General features: G+C 49.3%; 2 protein-coding genes across 2 annotated transcripts in view; one reads left to right on the top strand and one right to left on the bottom strand.

Moving 5' to 3' along the window:
• Positions 1–23,001, top strand: part of LOC147116141 (septin-7-like) — an 845,307-nt gene that overhangs the window by 728,629 nt on the left and 93,677 nt on the right. The gene's annotated exons all lie outside the window — the stretch shown is intronic.
• LOC147116142 (septin-7-like) overlaps positions 7,581–23,001 on the bottom strand; it is a 78,821-nt gene continuing 63,400 nt past the window's right edge. Inside the window, exon 11 of the mRNA XM_085989545.1 lies at positions 7,581–22,675. Coding sequence (XP_085845671.1) covers positions 22,636–22,675 — 40 coding nt within the window. The 3' untranslated portion in view covers positions 7,581–22,635. The remainder of the gene's footprint in view (positions 22,676–23,001) is intronic.

Here is a 23,001-nt window from a genome sequence, read left to right as displayed (position 1 = left end):
GCGTACACTTCGTTTACCGGCCTCTGGTATTGGGCCTTCAGGATAGTGATGGCCTCCGTGTAAGAGGTGGCGTCCCGGATGAACGAATAAATCCGATGACTTATGCGAGTAGTCAGTAGACTCAGTTTATCTACCTCGCTAGCGGATGAGGCCCCCGCGAAGAGTTCGAAGCATTTGAGCCAGTGTCCAAATTGATTTGATGCTTCAGCAGAATGTGGATCTAAGTCCAGACGTTCTGGTTTTAGGAGTCGATCCATCCTAGTATTCTTTAGTGATTAAAATTGATGGGCCTTCAATAACCACAAAACTAGAAGTTATAGACTTAAACAAGTTGGCTTTAATCACTAAGATCAGAGCTAACATCTCAACACGCCGACTGGTTCACAGGAATGAGTCATACAGATCCTGGGATCTTTATGTAAGAGAAGTCAGGGGCGGAGCCAAGAGCCAAGACCTGGAACCTCCCAGGTTAGTCGGGAAAGAGGAAGTGAAACTATACACAGTGGGGGAGGGTAATAAACATGAGTGCAAAACGAATACAGGATCAAGACAAACAGATTTCATTACAGCCCGTAACCAGGATGTCGTCCAAATAACACTGGGTCCCCGGGATCCCTTGCAGGACTTGTTCCATTGCCCTCTGCCACATAGCCGGGGCCGATGCTACCCCAAATACCAGTCGATTGTACTGGTAAAGGCCTTTGTGAGTGTTTATCGTGAGGTATTTCCTAGATGCTTCTTCCACCTCCATTTGTAGATACGCTTGAGCCAGGTCAATCTTTGTAAAATGTTTCCCTCCAGATAGTAAGGCGAAAATATCTTCTATCCACGGAAGCGGAAACTGTACTGTGTGCAGGACTGGGTTCACAGTCACCTTGAAGTCCACACAGATGCGAACCTTCCTTGGCTCCCCAGGCGTGCTGCTCAATGCACACAGCCCCGAGACCGGAGAAGCAGCGGACCTGCGCGGGAGCAGCCCGAGGCGGCTGAGTATAAGAGGGAGCAGTCAGAGGCACCGAGGCCCACAGCCCCGAGACCGGAGAAGCAGCGGACCTGCGCGGGAGCAGCCCGAGGCGGCTGAGTATAAGAGGGAGCAGTCAGAGGCACCGAGGCCCACAGCCCCGAGACCGGAGAAGCAGCGGACCTGTGCGGGAGCAGCCCGAGGCGGCTGAGTATAAGAGGGAGCAGTCAGAGGCACCGAGGCCCACAGCCCCGAGACCGGAGAAGCAGCGGACCTGCGCGGGAGCAGCCCGAGGCGGCTGAGTATAAGAGGGAGCAGTCAGAGGCACCGAGGCCCACAGCCCCGAGACCGGAGAAGCAGCGTACCTGCGCGGGAGCAGCCTGAGGCGGCGGAGCTTAAAAGGGAGCAGTCAGAGGCATACCAATCCAGGTTCCAGGAGAGAGGTAAAAAGTAATCCAAGTGTGACGTCAGCAGGAAGCAGGTAAGTGATTGGTTGGTGAGTATTTCTCTCTTTTCGATACAAGCTTGAATTCTGTGGTGTTAAATTTCTAGGGTCTCTGTGGTGTAGTGGGGACAGTTGGTAAATAAAGCGCCCTAGAGTGTACCTGTAACTGGGGTATTGAATAAATTTTTTAATTAATTAAAGGAGTAAGTCATGGCAGGAGAGTTCAGACCCGTGTTCTGCTCCTCTTGCTCCATGTGGGAAGTCAGGGACGCTGCCAGTGTCCCTGACGACCATGTGTGCGGGAAATGCATCCAGCTGCAGCTACTTGTAGACCGCATTGCGGCGCTCGAGCTGTGGGTGGATGAATTTTGGAGCATGCGCGATGCTGAGAGGGTCGTGGATAGCACGTTTAGCGAGTTGTTCACGCCTCAGGGTAGGGCTGCACAGGGGGTGACCATCAGGCGGAGCAACAGAGGCAGGCAGGAAGTGCAGGGAACCCCTGCGGACATCCCCCTTTCAAACAGGTATACCAAGTTGGATACTGTTGAGGGGGATGACTCACCAGGGGAAGGCAGCAGCAGCCAGCTTCCTGGCACCAGGGACGCTTCTGCTGCTCAGAAAGGGAGGAAAAAGAGTGGGAGAGCAATAGTGATAGGGGATTCTATCGTAAGGGGAACAGATAGGTGTTTCTGTGGCCGCAAACGTGACTCCAGGATGGTTTGTTGCCTCCCTGGGGCCAGGGTCATGGATGTCACTGTGCACCTCAGGGCATTCTTAAGGGGGAGGGTGAGCAGGCAGAGGTCGTGGTCCACATTGGGACCAACGACATAGGTAGGAAGGGGGATGAGGTCCTGCATCAAGAATTTAGGGAGCTAGGTAACAGATTAAAGAGCAGGACCTCAAAGGTTGTAATCTCTGGATTACTTCCAGTGCCACGTGCTAGTGAGTATAGGAATGGGAGGATAGAGCAGATGAATGCGTGGCTAAAGAGTTGGTGTAGGGGGGAGGGTTTTACTTTCCTGGATCACTGGGCCTGCTTCTGGGAAAGGTGGGACTTGTACAAGTCGGACGGGTTGCACCTGAACCAGAGCGGGACAAATATCCTTGCGGGGAGGTTTGCTAGCACGGTTGGGGGGGGGTTTAAACTAACTTGGCAGGGGGATGGGATACAGAGGGGAGCTGAAATAGGGGGTGATGTGCTGCCAATTATAGAGAAAAAAACAAGTCAGCTTGGTAGACAGGGCAAACATAAGGGCAAGGCTGGATGGCATCTATTTTAATGCAAGGAGTCTTGCAAATAAGGTGGATGAACTGAAGGCGTTGATAAACACATGGGAGTATGATATTGTTGCTATCACGGAGACATGGTTGAGGGAGGGGCAAGACTGGCAGCTCAATATTCCGGGGTACAGAATCTTCAGGCGAGACAGAGGGGGAGGTATAAGAGGAGGGGGTGTCGCAATATTAATTAAGGAGTCAATTACTGCAGTAAGGAGGGATGATATATTAGCAGGTTCCTCTAATGAGGCCATATGGGTGGAGCTTAAAAACAAAAAGGGGGCAAGCACTTTGCTGGGAGTGTACTATAGGCCTCCAAACAGTCAGGGGGAGATAGAGGAACAGATATGTAGGCAAATCTCAGAGAAATGTGCAAATAATAGGGTAATAATAATGGGGGATTTCAACTTCCCCAATATTAACTGGGATAGTCAGAGTGTGAAAGGCTCAGAGGGTGTAGAATTCTTAAAGTGCATCCAGGAGAGCTTTTTGAGCCAGCATGTAGAAAGTCCTACAAGAGAGGGGGCGGTACTGGACCTAATTCTAGGGAATGTGGCCGGCCAAGTGGAAAAAGTGCTAGTAGGTGAGCACTTTGGTGACAGTGACCATAATATGGTGAGATTTAAGGTGGTCATGGAAAAGGACAGGGATGGGCCGGAAATAAAGGTTCTAAATTGGGGGAAGGCCGATTTTAATAGGATAAGGCAGGATCTGGCCAAAATGGACTGGGATCAGATACTTGTAGGAAAATCCGCATCGGAGCAATGGGAGGCTTTCAGAAGGGAGATTGAGATCATACAATGGCAACATGTTCCCGTAAAGGTCAAGGGTGGTTCCAAAAACCACAGGGAACCTTGGATGTCAGGGGATATACGAGAATGGATTGGGAAAAAAGAGGGCTTTTGGCAGATACAAAAGGCTAAAGACGGAGGAAGCCCTAGAGGAGTACAAAAAGTGCAGGGGGATACTTAAAAAAAAATTAGGAGATCAAGGAGGGGCCATGAAATAACACTGGCGAGCAAAATAAAGGAAAATCCTAAGATGTTTTATAAGTATATTAAGGGTAAGAGGATAACTAGGGAAAAAATAGGGCCCATTAGGGACAAAAGTGGCAATGTGTGTGTGGAGCCGGAAGATGTAGGAGGGGTTCTAAATGAATTTTTTGCATCTGTTTTCACTATGGAGAAGGACGATGTAGACATAGAAATAGGGCGGGGGGACTGTGATGTGCTCGAACATATTAACATCGAGAGGGAGGAGGTATTGGCGGTTTTAGCTGGCCTAAAAATGGATAAATCCCCAGGCCCGGATGAAATGTATCCCAGGCTGCTGTGTGAGGCAAAGTAAGAGATTGCGGGGGCTCTAACACATATATTCAGGGCCTCTCTGGCCACAGGGGATGTGCCAGAGGACTGGAGAACCGCTAATGTAGTACCATTATTCAAGAATGGAAGTAGGGAAAAACCGGGGAACTACAGGCCAGTGAGCCTAACATCAGTGGTAGGAAAATTATTGGAAAAAATTCTGAGGGACAAAATTTGTCTCCACTTGGAGAGGCAAGGATTAATCAGGGATAGTCAACATGGCTTTGTCAAGGGAAGATCATGTCTGACTAATTTGATTGAATTTTTTGAGGGGGTGACTAGGTGTGTGGATGAGGGTAACGCAGTGGATGTGGTATACATGGATTTCAGTAAGGCCTTCGATAAAGTCCTGCACAGGAGACTGGTCAAGAAGGTAAGAGCCCATGGAATCCAGGGTGCATTGGCACATTGGATACAAAACTGGCTTAGTGGCAGAAGGCAGGGGGTAATGGTCGAAGGTTGTTTTTGTGACTGGAAGCCTGTGGCCAGTGGGGTACCACAGGGATCGGTGCTGGGTCCCTTGCTGTTTGTGGTCTACATTAATGACTTGGATATGAATGTAAAAGGTATGATCAGTAAGTTCGCGGATGATACAAAAATTGGTAGGGTGGTAAATAGCGAGGAGGGTAGCCTCAGTCTGCAGGACGATATAGATGGGTTGGTCAGATGGGCGGAACAGTGGCAAATGGAATTTAACCCGGAAAAGTGCGAGGTGATGCACTTTGGGGGGACTAACAAGGCAAGGGAATACACAATGAATGGTAAGACCCTAGGCAAGACGGAGGGGCAGAGGGATCTGGGTGTGCAAGTACACAGATCCCTGAAGGCGGCGGAACAGGTGGATAAGGTGGTAAAAAAGGCATATGGGATACTTGCCTTCATTAGCCGAGGCATTGAATATAAGAGCAAGGAGGTTATGATGGAGCTGTATAAAACACTGGTTAGGCCACAGCTGGAATACTGTGTGCAGTTCTGGTCGCCACACTACAGGAAGGATGTGATCGCGTTGGAGAGGGTACAGAGGAGGTTCACCAGGATGTTACCAGGGCTGGAGCGCTTCAGCTATGAAGAGAGACTGGGCAGATTGGGTTTGTTTTCCTTGGAGCACAGGAGGCTGAGGGGGGACATGATTGAGGTGTACAAAATTATGAGGGGCATAGATAGGATGGATGCTGAGGAGATTTTTCCCTTAGTAGAAGGGTCAATAACTAGGGGGCATAGATTCAAGGTAAAGGGCGGGAGGTTTAGAGGGGATTTGAGAAAGAACTTTTTCACCCAGAGGGTGGTTGGAGTCTGGAACTCACTGCCTGAAAGGGTTGTGGAGGCAGGAACCCTCACAACATTTAAGAAGCATTTGGATGAGCACTTGAAATGCCATAGCATACAAGGCTACGGACCAAATGCTGGAATATGGGATTAGATTAGACAGGGCTTGATGGCCGGTGCAGACACGATGGGCCTCTATCCGTGCTGTATAACTCTATGACTCTATGACAGGAACGATGGGTGTGGCCCACTCGCTCCAGTCCACCTTAGACAGCACCCCCGAACGCTCCAGACTCTCCAGTTCAGCTTCCACAGCTGGGCGTATCGCGTATGGCACCGGTCTGGCCTTGAAAAATGTTGGGATTGGGTTATCCACAATCTTTATGGTTGCCTTTACTCCTTTTAGAGTCCCAAGTCCTTGTTGGAACACCTCTTCCGCGTCCGATAGAATTTGTGACAGACGTCCAGGTGCGACGTCATCATCTTTTTTGTCAGTCACAGTTAGTGCCAGAATGGAATGCCAATCCAATTGTAGTCTTCGGATCCATTCATGTCCCAATAATGGTGGTCCTCCATCTCGTAGTATATACATGTATAGTTTCTGTGTTTCCTTTCCGTTATATTCAACTGGCACCCTTATTTTTCCTCTGGGGTAGACCTTTTGCCCCGTGTATGTCTTCAATACAATGGACGTGTCCTTTAAGGGTATGTGTGAGAATAGCCGCTCATAGTCTCGTCGATTCATGACAGTTAGGGCTGATCCTGTGTCCAATTCCATCTTCACTGGGGACCCTGCTATCATGAGGGTGACCCAAATGGTTCGGTGATCTTCTTTTGCGATCACGTTGTGTAACTTTAAACAACTTAGTCGCCTGCTCCCGGAGTCCTTATCACTCTCCTGATCTTCTGAACTACTATCTGTCAGTTTCTTTACTTTCCTGTACTGTTCCTTAGTAGTTCGTGTCATTTTGGTCTTCTTTCCCGACCTGCAGACTCTTGCTATATGTCCCATTTTCCTGCATTGCCTGCATATTTTGTCTTTAAACCAGCAGTCCTTCTGCTCATGGGTTGTTCTGCCGCAGCAATAGCACTTTTCGGCTCCATACGCCATTTCGTTAGTGCTGTATTCTTGTGGTTTCAGTTGTATTTCCACAGCTCCCCGTGCTGCTGCTTCGTAGGATACTGCCACGCTGAAAGCCTGTTCTAGCGTCAGGTCCTTTTTTGAAAGTAGTCGTTTCTGGGTTCCTTCACTCTCGAGCCCGCAGACAAACTTATCCCGTAAGGTGTCTGCCAGTCCTGCTCCGAACTGGCAGTGCTTCGATAACTTGCGTAGTTCCGTAAGATAGTCAGCATTGCTCTCATCTTTGTGCTGGTTTCTTTTATGGAACTTGAATCTTTCTGCCATCAGCAGTGGTGTAGGGCTTAGATGTTCCTGTAAGATATGAACAATCTCCTCAAAACTTCTCTCCATTGGTTTAGCTGGGGTAATTAAATTCCGCAATAGGCCGTACGTACTCGCACCCATCAGATTTAATAATACCAACGCCCTCTTTCCATCAGCCACCTCATTTGCCTTGCAGTACACTTCAATTCTTTCCACATACGTGGTCCAGTCTTCTACCTCGTTGTTGAAAGCAGTGATACTGCCACTTTTCGGCATCTTGGGTGATTTAAAATGGCGCCTGCCGCACTTTTGCTTCATCCCCAATGCAATAAAATGACGCCTCCCGTGCTTTTGCTTCTTCCCCAACGGAATAAAATGGCGCCTGCCGCGCTTTTGCTTCTTCCCCTTACTGCCACGCTGCTCCTAGCGTTCTACGGGGTAATGGCGGCGACCCGCAGCTTCAGCGCGTCTCACTTTCCTTCCCCCCCTCGTTTAGTTTCTCTCCGCTGTCCTGTTCTCGAGCACCGACCGCGCCCTGTGCGCTCCACCCACTCTCTCTTGTTTTCTTTTCCCGGCGACGCTGCGCGGCCCGATTTGTAGAGCCGCTCGATCGAGCTTGAGCCCACCGCAGTCCGGAAGGGTCAGCGCGCTACCTGCTACCAGCACGATTCGCTGGAACCACAGTCTCTCCCGCAATTCTCCAAACACCGATGGATTCTTTGGGTGGTTGCCCTCGGTCGACACCCGTTGCTCAGACTACGATCTTCCAGGACCTTCCTTTCAGGCGAGATCCCCGTGAGATGATACCACACTGCAGGTGAGTTCAAACTTACTCGTCGCCACTGTAAAGTCCGCGCTTCAATAATACACGGACTTCGGGAGAACAGTTTAACAGGTACTTTACTGAACAAGAGGCAGCTTGAAACTGAAACAACAGAAGCCTGCTCGGGCCTTTTATACAGGGGTGGTCACTGCCGGTACTGCAGTCTAAGACCAGTTATTTCCTTAAAGGTACATACACAACACCACTAGATAGGCCGGGACCAGGACCAGTGTACCCCCTCCGACAACAGAGGTACGGTTCGCCCGTTGATGAAGATGACCCCGGGGCCATCCAGAATCAGTTTGTGGTGCTGTATGGCACCCACCAGCTCAAGGACATGGTTAGCCACATCCCCAAGCTCACGAAAAAGGGAGACCCCTCTCTGCACTTCAGGGAGATAGAGCAAGCAGCTTGTGTAAATGACTGCGATGACGCATTGCAAGCAAAAATGCTGCTGTATTCCCTGGCAGGTGATCTCCTCCAGGCCCTATCTGGCGAGTGCAAAAGGGGGCAGAGGGATTATGAGGGTCTTAAGAATGAGGTATTGGAGGCCATGGGACTCAATGATGGTAGCCCGTTTGCCCGGGTAGAAAGAACGGTGCAGCTCCCAGGGGAGTCCCCGCAGGCGTTCGCAGACAGGCTGTGGCCAGTCTACTGGAGCGCGTGCCCGGGAATGTCAAGGCGGGCAGCACTGGACCCAGTCCAATTGACTCACTGGCTCCGTTGTCTCATGACAAACAGCCTACCCCAGATCCAAGCCCAGGTAGTGGCCCCCAAAACCCCCAGACCACCGAAGAAGCAGTGATCCGCCAGCTCACAGTAGCCTTCAGGAACATGAGGGGTATCGAGACACGCCAACCCAAGGGAAAAGTCCATGAGGTTAAACCTGGGAGCCAGAGTAAGAAAGAGTGGCACCAGGAGGGGAACCATCCCTCCCAGGCTAGGTTAAATTGCTATGGGTGCGGGAAAGACGGTCACTGGAGCAAAGACTGTAAGAATCCCTGGAAGGATAGCAAGGGAAAGGATCCCACAGCCCCAGCCCATAAGGCAGGGCCAGACATCCCTCCCGCAGCGATTGAGTCATTTTTACAGTCCCTACGGTCTCTTCTGACTGGCCAGGGGAGAGTAGCATCCACCACCGGTGCTTTGACCCCGTCTGCCCCACCTCTCTCCCAGCAATGACTAGAGCCAGCGCAACCTATGGACCTGGGTCCCCGCGATAATGCTGAGGGGAGCAAGCCCTATGTTGAGATGGGGGTGAAGATGGTGCAGGGGAGATATTCGGTGGACACTGGAGCCTCCAGCATGGTGGCCCACTCGGAAGACCTGACCAATTCACCCCGGTCTAACAAGGTCCCATTTAGCTTAATGGGACCCACAGGGAAACAGGCAGCTGGGAGTGAACCTGAGAATAGAAATCCTCAGCCCACAACGGAAACAAGTTCACAGGCTGCACAGGCAGGCGCTGTGGCTTGTATTAGGGGAGGAGCCATACAGGACCAATGTAAGTTGTTTAAGCAGGGGGGCAGGGAAGGAGAGTTCTGGGACCCCTGTAGAGCAGGTCCGGTAGCAGTAAGCCAGGACAGGGGATAGCTTTGGCCCCGGACCAAAAGCAGGTCCAAGCCCAAGACTCCACCTTTAAGGCCGCCCTGGTAAGGGAAAAAGATTTGGAACAGAATTACTGGCAGGCTGCCAGTTATATTAAACAATGCGGGTTGTTTAAGCAGGGGGCAGGGGAACAGGCAGCTGGGATTGTACCAGAGATTAGAAATCCCCAGCTTGTAGCGCGTATGCACACACAGACTGCACACGCAGGCGCAGTCGCGTGCATGAGAGGAGAAGTCCCCCAGCACTTGGCCCGAGCGATTCCCCCTCTCTTGTGGGACTCTGGGGAGGAGCCTTAACTAGTTTTTAGACCTGAAGGGGAAAGCTCTCAACCACCGGCAGCCGGTGGCAAGGGATTGCCTGTCCTCAGCCCAGGTTTGGGAAGGGAGGGACCTGAAGGAGGAGGTCCCCAGCCAGCAGGGAGTGTGACCCGAGCTAAGGGTCCGCTCGCCGGGGTAGCCCCACCAGCGACACTCCCTAGGAGGTCTCTTTGGGTACCCCAGCCTAAGAAAGTATGGTCACCAGCTTTCCAATGGAACAGGGCGGTCTCCCGAGTCAGGGAGAAGCCAAAAGGCAGAAGTCCCCAACCAGCAGCCATAAGCTGTGAGGGACGTGGAGTTGGAATCAGTCCAGCCACGCCGCAGGGAGCAGCCTGTGGCAGCCCAAACAGGGATTAGGCTGGCTGCCCGGAGATGGGCGGTGCTTGTGTGTAGCTTTGCCAAGTAATATGGATAGAGGATTAAGGTAGAATGTGTTAATTTTAAATGTTTTAGATGTTTTCTTTTCAGTAGTGGTAATTATTAGTGTATAAGTTTTAAGCATGTAACCGTTCCAGAGTGTCTGTGTGAGTCGAGGTCGCGGGACCTGATCACACTCCCCCAAGCTGGGGCACCTGGCTAGATGTTTCCTTTTTAAAGTCTTTTTCAGAGTTCCGGGAGGTACAGACGACCAGTGTGCTTTTGGATGCTCAAGGAAGGAGCACCCCTAGCCCACGACAGGAGGGGTCTGCAGGAGGAAGATGCCCACAACATTTAAGCTGCTATTTGGAAATCCAGATTAAGATGGAGAGTTTACAAAAGCTTGTTAATTATTTTATATTTTGTATTATGTCCCAACTCCAAGGGAAAAAATGCGTGAATTTAGTTCTTAACAGTAAGATTGGACTACTTGTTTGGAGTTAATGGAATAAATTGCATATGCCTATGAATTGTTGTGTTTGCAGAGGGTGAACATTTGAAATACATTTATGGCTGAAGAATAGTGCCATCTAATAAAGTGTCAGGCAATTGCATTTTAATAAAAAAGGAAGCTCGTTTTCTTCCATGTGTATTTTTAACAGATATGTTGGCTTGGTGATAATCCCATTGAAGAGGTTGTATCATAGAAACATAGAAGATAGGAGCAGGAGTAGGCCATTCGGCCCCTTGAGCCTGCTCCGCCATTCGATGAGATCATGGCTGATCATCCAAACTCAGTACCCCGTACCTGCCTTCTCCCCATATCCCTTGATACCTTTAGCTCTAAGAAATATATCTAACTCCTTCTTGAATATATTTAAAGACTTGGCCTCAACCGCCTTCTGTGGTAGAGAATTCCACAGGTTCACCACTCTCTGGGTGAAGAAATTCTTCCTCATCTCTGTCCTAAATGGCTTACCCCTTATCCTTAGACTATGACCCCTGGTTCTGGACTCTCCGACCATCGGGAACATTCTACCTGCATCTAGTTTGTCCAGACCTGTCAGAATTGTATAAGTTTCGATGAGATCCCCTCTAATTCTTCTAAACTCCAGCGAGTATAAGCCCAATCGACCCAATCTCTCCTCATACGTCATTCCTGCCATCCCAGGGATCAGCCTTGTAAATCTTCGATCTTTGCTGAACTTCTTCCATGGCAAGAACACCCTCCCTCAGATAAGGTGACCAAAACTGCACAGTACTCAAAGCGTGGTCTCACCAAGGCCCTGTATAACTGCAGCAGGACATCCTTGCTCCTGTACTCAAACCATTTTGCTATGAAGGCCAACATACCATTTGCCTTCTTCACCGCCTGCTGCACCTGCATGCTTACCATCAGCGACTGGTACACAAGGACTCCCAGGTCTCGTTGCACTTCCCCTTCTCCCAATCTATTGCCATTCAGATAATAGTCGGCCTTTCTGTTTTTGACACCAAAGTGGATAACCTTGCATTTACCCACGTTATATTGCATCTGCCACGCTTCTGCCCAATCACCCAACCTGTCCAAATCATCCTGGAGATTCTCGGTATCCTCCTCGCAGCACACACGCCCACCCAGCTTTGTGTCGTCTGAAAACTTGGAGATATTACATCTAGTTCCCTTATCTAGATCATTAATGTATATTGTGAATAGCTGGGGTCCAAGGACCGATCCCTGCGGTACCCCACTAGTCACTGCCTGCCACTCGGAAAAAGACCCATTAATTCCTACTCTCTGCTTTCTGTCCGCCAACCAGTTCTCTATCCAAGTCAATACCTTGCCCCCAATCCCATGTGCCTTAACTTTACACGCTAATCTCTTATGCGGGACCTTATCGAAAGCCTTTTGAAAGTCCAAATACACCACATCGACTGGTTCTCCCTTATCTACTTTCCCAGTTACATCCTCAAAAAATTCCAGTAGATTAGTCAAGCACGATTTACCTTTTGTAAATCCATGTTGACTTTGTCCGATCCTGTCACTGTTTTCCAAGTGCTCAGCTATTACATCTTTTATAATGGACTCTAGCATTTTCCCCACTACCAATGTCAGGCTTACCGGTCTGTAATTCCCCGGTTTCTCTCTACCACCCTTTTTGAATAGTGGGGTAACATTAGCTACCCTCCAATCCATGGGTACTGTTCCAGATTCCAGCGAATTTTGGAAGATGATCAGCAATGCATCTACTATTTCCAGGGCCACTTCTTTAAGTACCCTAGGATGTAGATTATCAGGCCCTGGGGATTTATCGGCCTTCAATCCCGTCAATTTCCCCAACACCATTTCCCTACAAATACTGATTTCTTTCAGTTCCTCCCTCTCATCAGACCCTATGTTCTCCAACATCTCTGGGAGGTTATTTGTGTCCTCCTTTGTGAAGACAGAACCAAAATATGCATTTAATTGGTCTGCCATTTCTTTGTTCCCCATTATAACTTCCCCTGTTTCTGACTGCAAGGGACCTACACTTGATTTCACTAATCTTTTTCTCTTCACATATCTATAAAAGCTCAGTCAGTTTTTATGTTTCCTGCAAGCTTACTTTCATATTCTATTTTCCCCTTCTTAATTAATCCCTTTGTCCTCCTTTGTTGAATCCTAAACTGCTCCCAATCCTCAGGGTTACCGCTTTTAATGGCCAATTTATATGCCCTCTCCTTGGATCTTATGCTATCCCTAATTTCCCTTGTTAGCCACGGTTGAGTCACCCTTTTTGTTTTATTCTTATCCCAAACTGGGATGAACAACTTCTGTAGATCATCCATGCGGTCTTTGAATGTTTGCCATTGCCTATCCACCGTCAACCCTTTGAGTGACATTCCCCAATCAATCCTACCCAATTCGCACCTCATACCATCGTGTCAAAAAAACTATGTCACAAGTGGTCCAGGGACATTGGTCCCCCTCCATGCTTGAATTATTGTGAATGCAAGTGGTGCAGGGGCATTGGACCCCCTCCGTGTATTATTTAACTAATCTTGTTTTTCTGTCGATAGATGCCTACCGTGTACTGCGATTCTCTCTGGGTAGGGGAGATGGAGGTGTCGGGGATCAAAGATAGATCTAGCTAAGTATAAGGGAAGGTTGTTTGTGGGGGGTCAGAAATTATTGCTCACCTTTGGACAGGATACTACAAGCAAGTTTCAGTATCCGATGGGGGACTGTAGGATTTCACAATAATTTTGAAATTTTCTACAGCTCCGAAGATTTATTTTTGATTAAAAAATACCTGGGTAGAATACACCTTTAAAAATCCAGGGATCAAAAATGGCCGTCAGACCTCGTGGCAGAAGAAAAGGCAGCCTGCGTGTGTCTGTGAAAAAGGAAAATCAAAGATGGCTGTCCGACCTCGTGGCAGAAGACACAACACAGCCTGTGTGCTGTGAAAAGGAAAATCAAAGATGGCTGAGAAAGGATTTTTTTTTTTAAACCAGCCCCTGAAATAATAAGGTATTTAAACCACCAATCAAATGTGGTTTGGAAACTGCTACAATGTTGACTCAAAAGATTAAGTGCTTGAGACTGTCAGCATGAACAAAGGAACTTTGTTTACACGAACGCTTTACAATATTGACTTGAGAGATTAAGCACTTGAGACTGCCGATCAATTGCGGTTGGGCGTGACCACAGGACAATCAGATTGTTTACACTAACCTCCAAGGGCTGGTTACTCAGCAATTAAGGAAATAGACATGTTTTCTTCAAATGGAGACAGCTTTATTCAACCCATCACAATGAATGGGGATACATTAAAAACCCATCACAAGGGAAATGGGTAATTCATCCAAAACCCATCACAATGAATGGGACAGATCGATTCCCTTTGTATAGCCCAAATACATCCGGATTTGGGCGGGAAGATTTCGGCTCCAAATGGGGTATAAGATAGCTTCTCAGGAAGCCATCTCTCTCTCTCTCTGCAGCCTCGCCTCCGTGCCCTATCTACAACTCAGGAGCCCGCCCAAGGGAGTGGAATACCAGCAGTTACTTTTAAACACTGGGGTATCTCCATTTCAGGGTGGTGAAGAATCTAAGACCGCAGGGGCACGGAGCAGGCGTTTCACTGGTGAGCATAGTTTTTCTGGCCCATCACAAGGCAACTTAGATAGGTATTTACGGGTGGGAATTAAGGGGGATTTTGTTAAATTGTGATTTGAGTGAATTTTCCCTCATTGTGTCCGTTTTCTCCTCCCCTGTTAAGTAACAGTGTTGCACTAAGCAAAAGAGTGCTGTAGTGGACACTAAGTGTAGTGTGAGAAGTAAAGTGCTGCACTCGTTAAAAGTGCAGTATTTAAGTAAGAGTGTACTGTATTAAAGGTGCTGTATTTAAGTAAAAGAGTGTTGCACTAAGCAAAAGAGTGCTGTAGTGGACAATAAGCGTACTGTGTTAAGTAAAAGTGCTGTATCGAGCACAGGTGTGTTGTATTCATTATTTTAAGTTGTTTTCTTTTTGTTTCAATAAATACTGGTCTGTTTTGCACCCAACCACGAGTCTCGTTTCTGTCTACATCGCTACCGAATAGGTCCGGCGGTCAGAACCAGGAAAAGGGGAACGCTTCGAAACCGCACGGGGCTCTGGAGCAGCTCAGAGGCTTCTGACTGGCCAGAGACAATAATCCCATCCCCGTTAATAATTCCTACACAGTACACAGCCCTCAATTCACCATTGCGATTTATACAGGGGAGAGCAAGCAGCTCACATTTCCAGTGCGCCTTTCACATCCTCAGGACGCCCCAAACCGCTTCACAGTACATTAGAACTACAGAGAAGTTTTGAGACAGACCCAACCAGTCTGAGTCAGTGTTTAGCGCCCACATCAGCAAATAGCCCTGGTCACATTTACCCGCCCTTCCTCAGCCCTTAATCCCTATTAGCTTCATCCACCTATCCAAAATAAGCTCCAATTTTGACATTGTTTCTGCCTCAACCACTAACCCCGGGAGTGAGAAACCCTCATCACATGTAAACACTACTTGGATATGCCCTTGAAGTGCTATAACGTGCCGGGCTCGGGACCAAGAGTTGGACGGGGGGATGAGACTCGATGGCTCTTTGTCGGGCAGCACGGACACGATGGGCCAAATGGCCTCCTTCTGCGCTGTAAATTTCGATGTTCTATGAATTCCACAGCCTCGCCATTGTGTGAAGAGTCTGACCCCTGGAAACCAGACCCCTGACACAGTGATAGCAAAATACTGCGGATACTGGAAATCCGAAATAACAACAGAAAATGCTGGAAAAACCCAGCAGGCCAGGCAACATCCGTGGAGAGAGAAACAGAGTTAACGTTTCAGGTCGAAGACCCTTCGCCAAACTGAGAAAAAAAGCAGGAAATTAAACAGATTAAAAAGCAAGTTCGGGGGCTGGAAAATGGGGGAGGGGATGAAAGAACAAAAGGGAAAGTCTGAGAGGTGAAGAGACATTAAGAGATATGCAAAGCGAGACGAGATGGTAATAGGACAGGTAAAGAGACAAAGGATGGCTCGAGATGAAGTGTGAAATGCGCTGGCAGAATGAAAGACAGCTGCCATGTGGGAGAGAAAAAAAAGGAAAAGGCACAAACCAAAAGTGTGGATAAAAAATATAAGTAAAAATGTAATAGGGGCCGAGGTTATGATCTGAAATTGTTGAACTCGATATCGAGTCTGGAAGGCTGTAAAGTGCCTAATCGGAAGATGAGGTGCTGTTCCTCGAGTTTACGCTGAGCTTCCGTGGAACAATGCAAGAGGCCGAGGATGGTGAGGTCTGAGTGGCAATGGAGCGGTGAATTGAAATGACAGGTGGCCGGAAGCTCGGGGTCACCCTTACGGACTGAACGGAGGTGTTCCGCAAAGCGGTCACCCAATCTGCGTTTGGTCTCCCCAATGTAGAGGAGACCGCATCGTGAGCAGCGAATACAGTATACTAGATTGCAAGAAGTACAAGTAAATCGCTGTTTCACCAGGAAGGGGTGTTTGGGGTCCTGGACATTGGGAAGTGGGGAGGTATAGGGGCAGGTGTTGCATCTCCTGCGCTTGCACGGGAAGGTGCCGGGTGAAGGGGTGCTGGGGGTGATAGAGGAGTGGACTAGGGTGTCTCGGAGGGAGCAGTTCCGACGGAATGCTGAAAGGGGAGGGGAAGATGTGTTTGGTGGTGGGATCACGTTGGAGGTGGCGGAAATGGTGGAGGATGATCCGTTGAATGTGGAGGCTGGTGGGGTGAAAGGTGAGGACGAGGGGAACCCTATCGTGGTTCCGGGAGGGAGTGGCAGGGGTGAGGGCAGAAGTGCGGGAGATAGAACGGACACGGTCGAGGGCCGTGTCAACCATGGTAGAGAGGAATCCTCGGTTGAGGAAAAAGGAAGACATGTTGGAAGCACTGGTGTGGAAGGTGGCATCGTCGGAGCAGATGCGGTGGAGACGGAGAAACTGGGAGAATGGAATAGAGTCCTTACAGGAGGCGGGGTGGGAGGAAGTGTAGTCCAGGTAGCTGTGGGAGTCAGTGGGCTTGAAGTGAATGTTGGTCAATAATCTATCCCCAGAGATGAAGTCAAGGAAGGGAAGGGAAGAGTCGGAGATGGACCATGTGAAGGTGAGGGAAGGGTGGAAATTGGAGGCAAAGTGAATGAAATTGTCTAGTTCAGGGCGAGAGCAGGAAACGGCACGGATGCAGTCATCAATGTACTGGAAAAAGAGGTGAGGGAGGGGACCCGAGTAGGACTGGAACAAAGAGTGTTCCACATATCCCACGAAAAGGCAGGCATAGCTAGGACCCATGGCAACACCTTTAATTTGGAGGAAATAAGTGGAGTCAAAGGAGAAGTTGTTCAGTGTGAGAACAAGTTCAGCCAGGCAGAGGAGGGTGGTGGTGGATGGGGACTGGTTGGGCCTCTGTTCAAGGAAGAAGCGGAGCGCCCTCAGGCCATCCTGGTGGGGGGTGGAGGTGTAGAGGGATTGTACGTCCATGGTGAAAAGGAGGCGGTTGGCGCCCTGGTGTGGCTTCCCAGGGAACAGCAGCCCTGCTGCCAGATACAAAGGACACCCTGTTACACGGCTGTTAGAAACTGACCCATCCTTGAGGGCCCGATCACAATAAGTCCGTAAGAGTGTGAGCGGCCAAAAGAATGACCTTATCCAGTCCCATAATGTAGGAGGATTTCACTGTTCCCCAATACACTGCCAGCAAAAGTCTCTGGCAGGCAGGATGTGTCTGCTCCAATGGTGTCCATACTCGGAGGCGGGCGGCACGGGCACGGACCTTCCATGGCGCTCTGGAGGAGGACACGGACATATCCGACACCCCAACCTCCATGGAGAAGGGTTCTCCAGAGTCTTTAATGCTGCTGCCTGTGCAACAGCCTGTTTTAACTCTTTCACCGCCTGCTCCTGGGGAGGGCCCATTCCCATGCTGCCCCTGGTGAATAATGGTGCTGCATGGGCAGCACAATTCTCTATAAAATCCCAGTGACATTCTATCAGTTTAAAAAATGTTCGAGGGAGGCGACATCTCTGGGAATGGGATTCTGATCTATGGCCTTAATTTCATCCTCACTGACCTTGCATACATCATGTTGTACAATCACTCCTGGGTACTGAGCTACCTCAACCTTCTTTATCCCGCTCTCCCATAATAGACAAACGCTCTCTGAGCAAGATGTAATGCTCTTCATTAGTCTCCGTATGGGGTAATATATTGCCTACGTACTGGACAAGTGCCTCCGGTCAGCTAAACCCATGTAACACCTAGAATCATAGAATGGTTACAGCACTAGAGGAGGCCATTCGGCCCATGCCAGCTCTTTGCAAGAACGCTTCAGCTAGTCCCACTCCCCCACTCTGTCCCTGTAGCCCTGCAATTATTTTCCCGACACTTATCCGATTCCCTTTTGAAAGCCACAATTGAATCTGCCTCCACCACCCTTTCAGGCAGTGCATTCCAGATCCTAACCACTTGCTGTGTAAAAAAGTTTTCCTCATGTCACCTTTGGTTCTTCTGGCAACCACCTTAAAGCTGTGTCTCTGGTTCTTGACCCTTCTACCAATGGGAACAGTTTCTCGCTATCTACTCTGTCTAGACCTCTGATGATTTTGAACACCTCTATCAAATCTCCTCTCAACCGTCTCTGCTCTAAGGAGAACAACCCCAGCTTCTCCATTCTATCCACATACCTGGAACCATTCTTGTAAATCTTTTCTGCACCCTCTCTAAGGCCTTCACATCCTTCCCAAAGTGCGGTGCCCAGAATTGGACACAATACTCCAGTTGAGGCCAAACCAGTGTTTCATAAAGGTTCATCATAACTTCCTTGCTTTTGTACTCTATGCCTCTATTTATAAAGCCCAGGATCCCGTATGCTCTTTTAACCACTTTCTCAACCTGCCCTGCCACCATCAACGATTTGTGCACATATACCCCCAGGTCTCTCTGTTCATGCACCCCCTTTAGAATGGTACCCTTTAGTTTATATTGCCTCTCCTTGTTCTTCCTACCAAAATATATCACTTCGCACTTTTCTACATTAAATTTCATCTGCCACGTGTCTGCCCATTTCACCAGCCTGTCTATGTCCTCTTGAAGTCTACCACTGTCCTCTATACTTCCAAGTTTTGTGTCATCTGCAAATTTTGAAATTGTGCCCTGTACACCCAAGTTCAAGTCATTTATATCAAGAAAAGCAGTGGCCCTAGTACCGACCCCTGGGGAACATCACAGTATACCTTCCTCCAGTCCAAAAAACAACCGTTCACCACTACTCTGTTTCCTGTCACTTAGCCAATTCTGTATCCATGCTGCCACTGTCCCTTTTATTCCATGGGCTTCAACTTTGCTAGCGAGCCTATTATGTGGCACTTTAATCAAACGCCTTTTGGAAGTCCATGTACACCACATCAACTGCATTGCCCTCATCAACCCTCTCTGTTACCTCATCAAAAAACTCAATCAAGTTAGTTAAACACGATTTGCCTTTAACAAATCTATGCTGGCTTTCCTTAATTGATCCACACTTGTCTAAGTGACAGTTAATTTGTCCCTGATTATCATTTCTAAAAGCTTCCCCACTACTGAGGTTAAACTGACTGGACCTGTAGTTGCTTGGTTTATCCTTGCACCCTTTTTTGAACCTTGTTCAGTAACTGATGGAATATAGAGGGCGAGTTGTGGAAACCCTGGGGTAAACAGTTCCAAGTATATTGTCTAGACCCATCTTTTGTTTCTTTACTTGTCCCATTACCATCCTTTTTTGCCTTGCACCATCACCCCTTTTGTTATTTAATCTCTCCTGCCTTCCACCCCAACAGACCCTCCCTTTTGTTCTTTCTTCCCCTCCCACCTCTGCACTTGCTTAAAATCTGCTACATCTCTAACTTTTTCCAGTTCTGATGAAAGGTCATCGATTACAAGGGGTTTTGCGAGAGGGAGTCAGTTCTAACAATATGGCCCGTTAACAATCCAGGCGGATCATGGCGACTGACTATTGATTGCCGAGAGGTCAATAAATAAACACCCTCAGTGGCTCCTACAGTAGCAGCATCACCTGCTACCCTCACGTGTGCCTCTGCGAGCTGTAAGGTAGTCTCCGCTCTTGAAATATAGAATGGCTTTTGGTCAGTGCCCCTAACCCCTGAATGCCAATACAAATTTGCATTTACATTCCGTGAACTACATCCTTGGCAAATGCAAAATACTACGGATGCTGGAAATCTGAAATAAAAACAGAAAATGCTGGAAACACTCAGCAGGTCAGGCAGCATCTGTGGAGAGAGAAACCGAGTTAACGTTTCAGTTCTGATGAAAGAGTATCGACGTGAAACGTTAATTCTGCTTGTCTCCACAGATGCTGTTTTTATTTTAAATTACCAGATAATCTGTTTTTAGTGATGTTGGTTGAGAGCTAAATATTGGCCAGGACACCAGGGAGAACTCCCATGCACTTCTTCGAAATAGTGCTGTGGGATTTTTTTACATCCACCTGAGGGAAGGGAGAGAGGGAGGGAAGCGAGAGGGGAAGGGGAGGAGAGGGCAGGGGACAGAGAGGGGGAGAGGTGCGCTCCCACCCCCCCTCCCGGATGTATAGTGTGTGGTGTGTGTGTGTGCAAGGTTAGGAATGTCGCACTGAACCCGTGTAACACAATAATGGAGACAGTCACTGACCCGAGACAGCACTGTGAGTGGAGTGTTCAATACCGGGGAGTTTAATCTTTGTTTTACACACATACTAAGTGGCAGTGATGAATATAAAATGTCAAGTGAAGCTTATTTATTGAACTAATACAATAAACACCCCAAAGGATGAGAGTCCGATTCAACATTTCAGTCGCTCCTTCAAACCTCTCCAGCCCCTGGCTGCTGACATGCTGGGACTGGGGCACAGCACGGATCTATCCTGTAAACAGACAACAGGCCCCAGGCCCATCTCCCTGAGGAGCAGCTCCACCCCCACCCTCCTTGGCCGATGTAGTTTATGTCCGAGTCACAGTGAACAGGCAGGAGTAGGGGCATAAATTACTCAGAGCTTCCAGTGCAACACGGGTCGGATTGAGCTGGGAAGCGAGTGTTTGCTGCCCACAGGGCTGGTGTTTGGAGAACCGGGAAGTCAGTCGGGAAATGGTCAGCTGAGAGAGAGCCAGAAAGAGAAAGAGCGAGCGTGAGCGAAACAGAAAGAGAAAGAGAGCGAGAAAGAGACAGACAGAACGAGAGTGAGCGAGAGCCCTTCAGCTCAGAGATTGAGAGAAGTCTGGACAGAAGACTGAAAAGGCAGGGCTTCGGACTCTCCCCATGCAGATAAAACTGATCAACAGGAAACAAAAATACAGCAAACCTTTTCTGTTGTGTCATTCAAGGTTTGGGATCTGCTCTGTAGCTCAGGCTAACACTGACACTGCAAACACCTTCCCAGGGGCACCTCATCGTCTACAAACACCTTCCCAGGGGCACCTCATCGTCTTCAAACACCTTCCCAGGGGCACCTCATCGTCTACAAACACCTTCCCAGGGGCACCTCATCGTCTACAAACACCTTCCCAGGGGCACCTCATCGTCTACAAACACCTTCCCAGGGGCACCTCATCGTCTACAAACACCTTCCCAGGGGCACCTCATCGTCTACAAACACCTTCCCAGGGGCACCTCATCGTCTACAAACACCTTCCCAGGGGCACCTCATCGTCTACAAACACCTGCTGTTTAATCTCTTACAAAACCAGGCAAGTGAACTGCATAAGGAGCAGGAGGCACGAGCACCAGTTAGAGAACAAGAATCGTGCAATGCTTCTAAACGGACGCAGTGTCACGGGTAAGCAACGTAAACAAGAGGCTGGGCTGCCCAGGATTTGTACAATAAGTCAGGAAGTTCACACACCATCTACATTTCTTCATTAACAAAGTAGATTCAAAAATGCAGCTATAAGTCCAGACTGACGCAAGCTTCACTTCAGATTCCACTCGGGGATGAACGGAATGTGAATTCACAGACTTACAGGCAAGATTTCAGTGTCTGGGAAAACAGACAAGTGGAGGGCAGCCTGACATTGCCCAGATCGACTGCTCGATTGGAGATGCTCAAAGTACAGGGGAGGGACCCCTACACCAGTACAGGGGTGATTATACCAGTACAGGGGGGCCCCTACACCAGTACAGGGGTGATTACACCAGTACAGGGGTGATTACACCAGTACAGGGGTGATTACACCAGTACAGGGGAGCCCCTACACCAGTACAGGGGAGCCCCTACACCAGTACAGGGGTGATTATACCAGTACAGGGGAGCCCCTACACCAGTACAGGGGAGCCCCTACACCAGTACAGGGGAGCCCCTACACCAGTATAGGGGTGATTATACCAGTACAGGGGAGCCCCTACACCAGTACAGGGGAGCCCCTACACCAGTACAGGGGAGCCCCTACACCAGTACAGGGGTGATTACACCAGTACAGGGGAGCCCCTACACCAGTACAGGGGAGCCCCTACACCAGTACAGGGGTGACCCTCCACCAGTACAGGGAAGGGCCCCTCCACCAGTACAGGGGGGCTGGTCATTACACCAGTACAGACGGCTGTGTAACCTACTCACTAAACACAATGCCACTTCAATTACAAACGGAAATAGCTAAGTTTTGTTGTGTGGAATGATCAGTATCAGCACGGTGATTGGATGGCGTCCTTCCTCCCGATAAAAGCTCGATGATCTGCCCAGGGTCCGCCAGTCTGCCCGATTCCTGGTCAGGACTGATGAAAGCCTGCAGACTCTGGACCCTCACAGGGCACATCCCCCCAACACTGGCAAACCTTGGCTCAACACTTCCAGAACTCTAACCCCTCCCCACGCACTCAGAGCAACATCAGGACTCAGCAAAATACTATTTGGGGAAAAGAAATGGCTGTAGCTGCCCAGGGACTTGGTCGGAGCCTGGATGAAAATCTTGGGTCGGCTAACGAGTGGGTAGCGTGTGAGGGATCCGTTAGTGAGCAGCAGTCAGGCACCAAACAGACAGGTGCCTGGAAGTCTGCGATTTACCCGATTAGCAAACAGGACAACGAAGGCCAGTGTAAGGAGCATGCAGTGTCAGCCATTAGCAAACTTCCCCATCCCTGTGTGACTGGTGATTCACAGGAGTTTAAGACATTGCAATAAGAGGCCCATTGCAAAGGTGCTCGGTGCCTGGATCCTATGTAGATTTACTGCTGTTTCACCAGTCCGGTGGCACAAAGGCAGTTGAGTAAATGTGTGATGAGCGGCTTTTAGTGATGTCCAGAAGCTGCAGGGTGGACAAGGGCATCAGCTTTAAACATTTGCACAAAAATAAGCATCTTCAGAAGATCTTTCCCTTCTTCTTGTTCTTCTCCATTGTTCTGAGGGGTTTGAAAGAGAAGGAAATCAGTTTGATTTACTCAGTCACTGTCGCCACGGCAATGCTGGGGCAACTGAGTCACAACGTCGGCCCGGGCGGAGGGGGAGGCGCGGTCCGGGCGGAGGGGGAGGCGCGGTCCGGGCGGAGGGGGAGGCGCGGTCCGGGCGGAGGGGGAGGCGCGGTCCGGGCGGAGGGGGAGGCGCGGTCCGGGCGGAGGGGGAGGCGCGGTCACACACCTTGTCTCTCTCTCACTCAGACCACTCCCTCTCTCTGTTCACGGTCACTGACCACTCTCCCATTCTCTCTCTTTCTGTCTCTCAGACCTCT

The sequence above is a fragment of the Somniosus microcephalus genome, chromosome 6 (genome assembly GCF_052327205.1).
Source record: "Somniosus microcephalus isolate GS21.2 chromosome 6, FLI_Smic_1.0, whole genome shotgun sequence".
NCBI lineage: Eukaryota > Metazoa > Chordata > Chondrichthyes > Squaliformes > Somniosidae > Somniosus > Somniosus microcephalus.
This window is presented reverse-complemented; position numbering and strand designations above follow the sequence as displayed.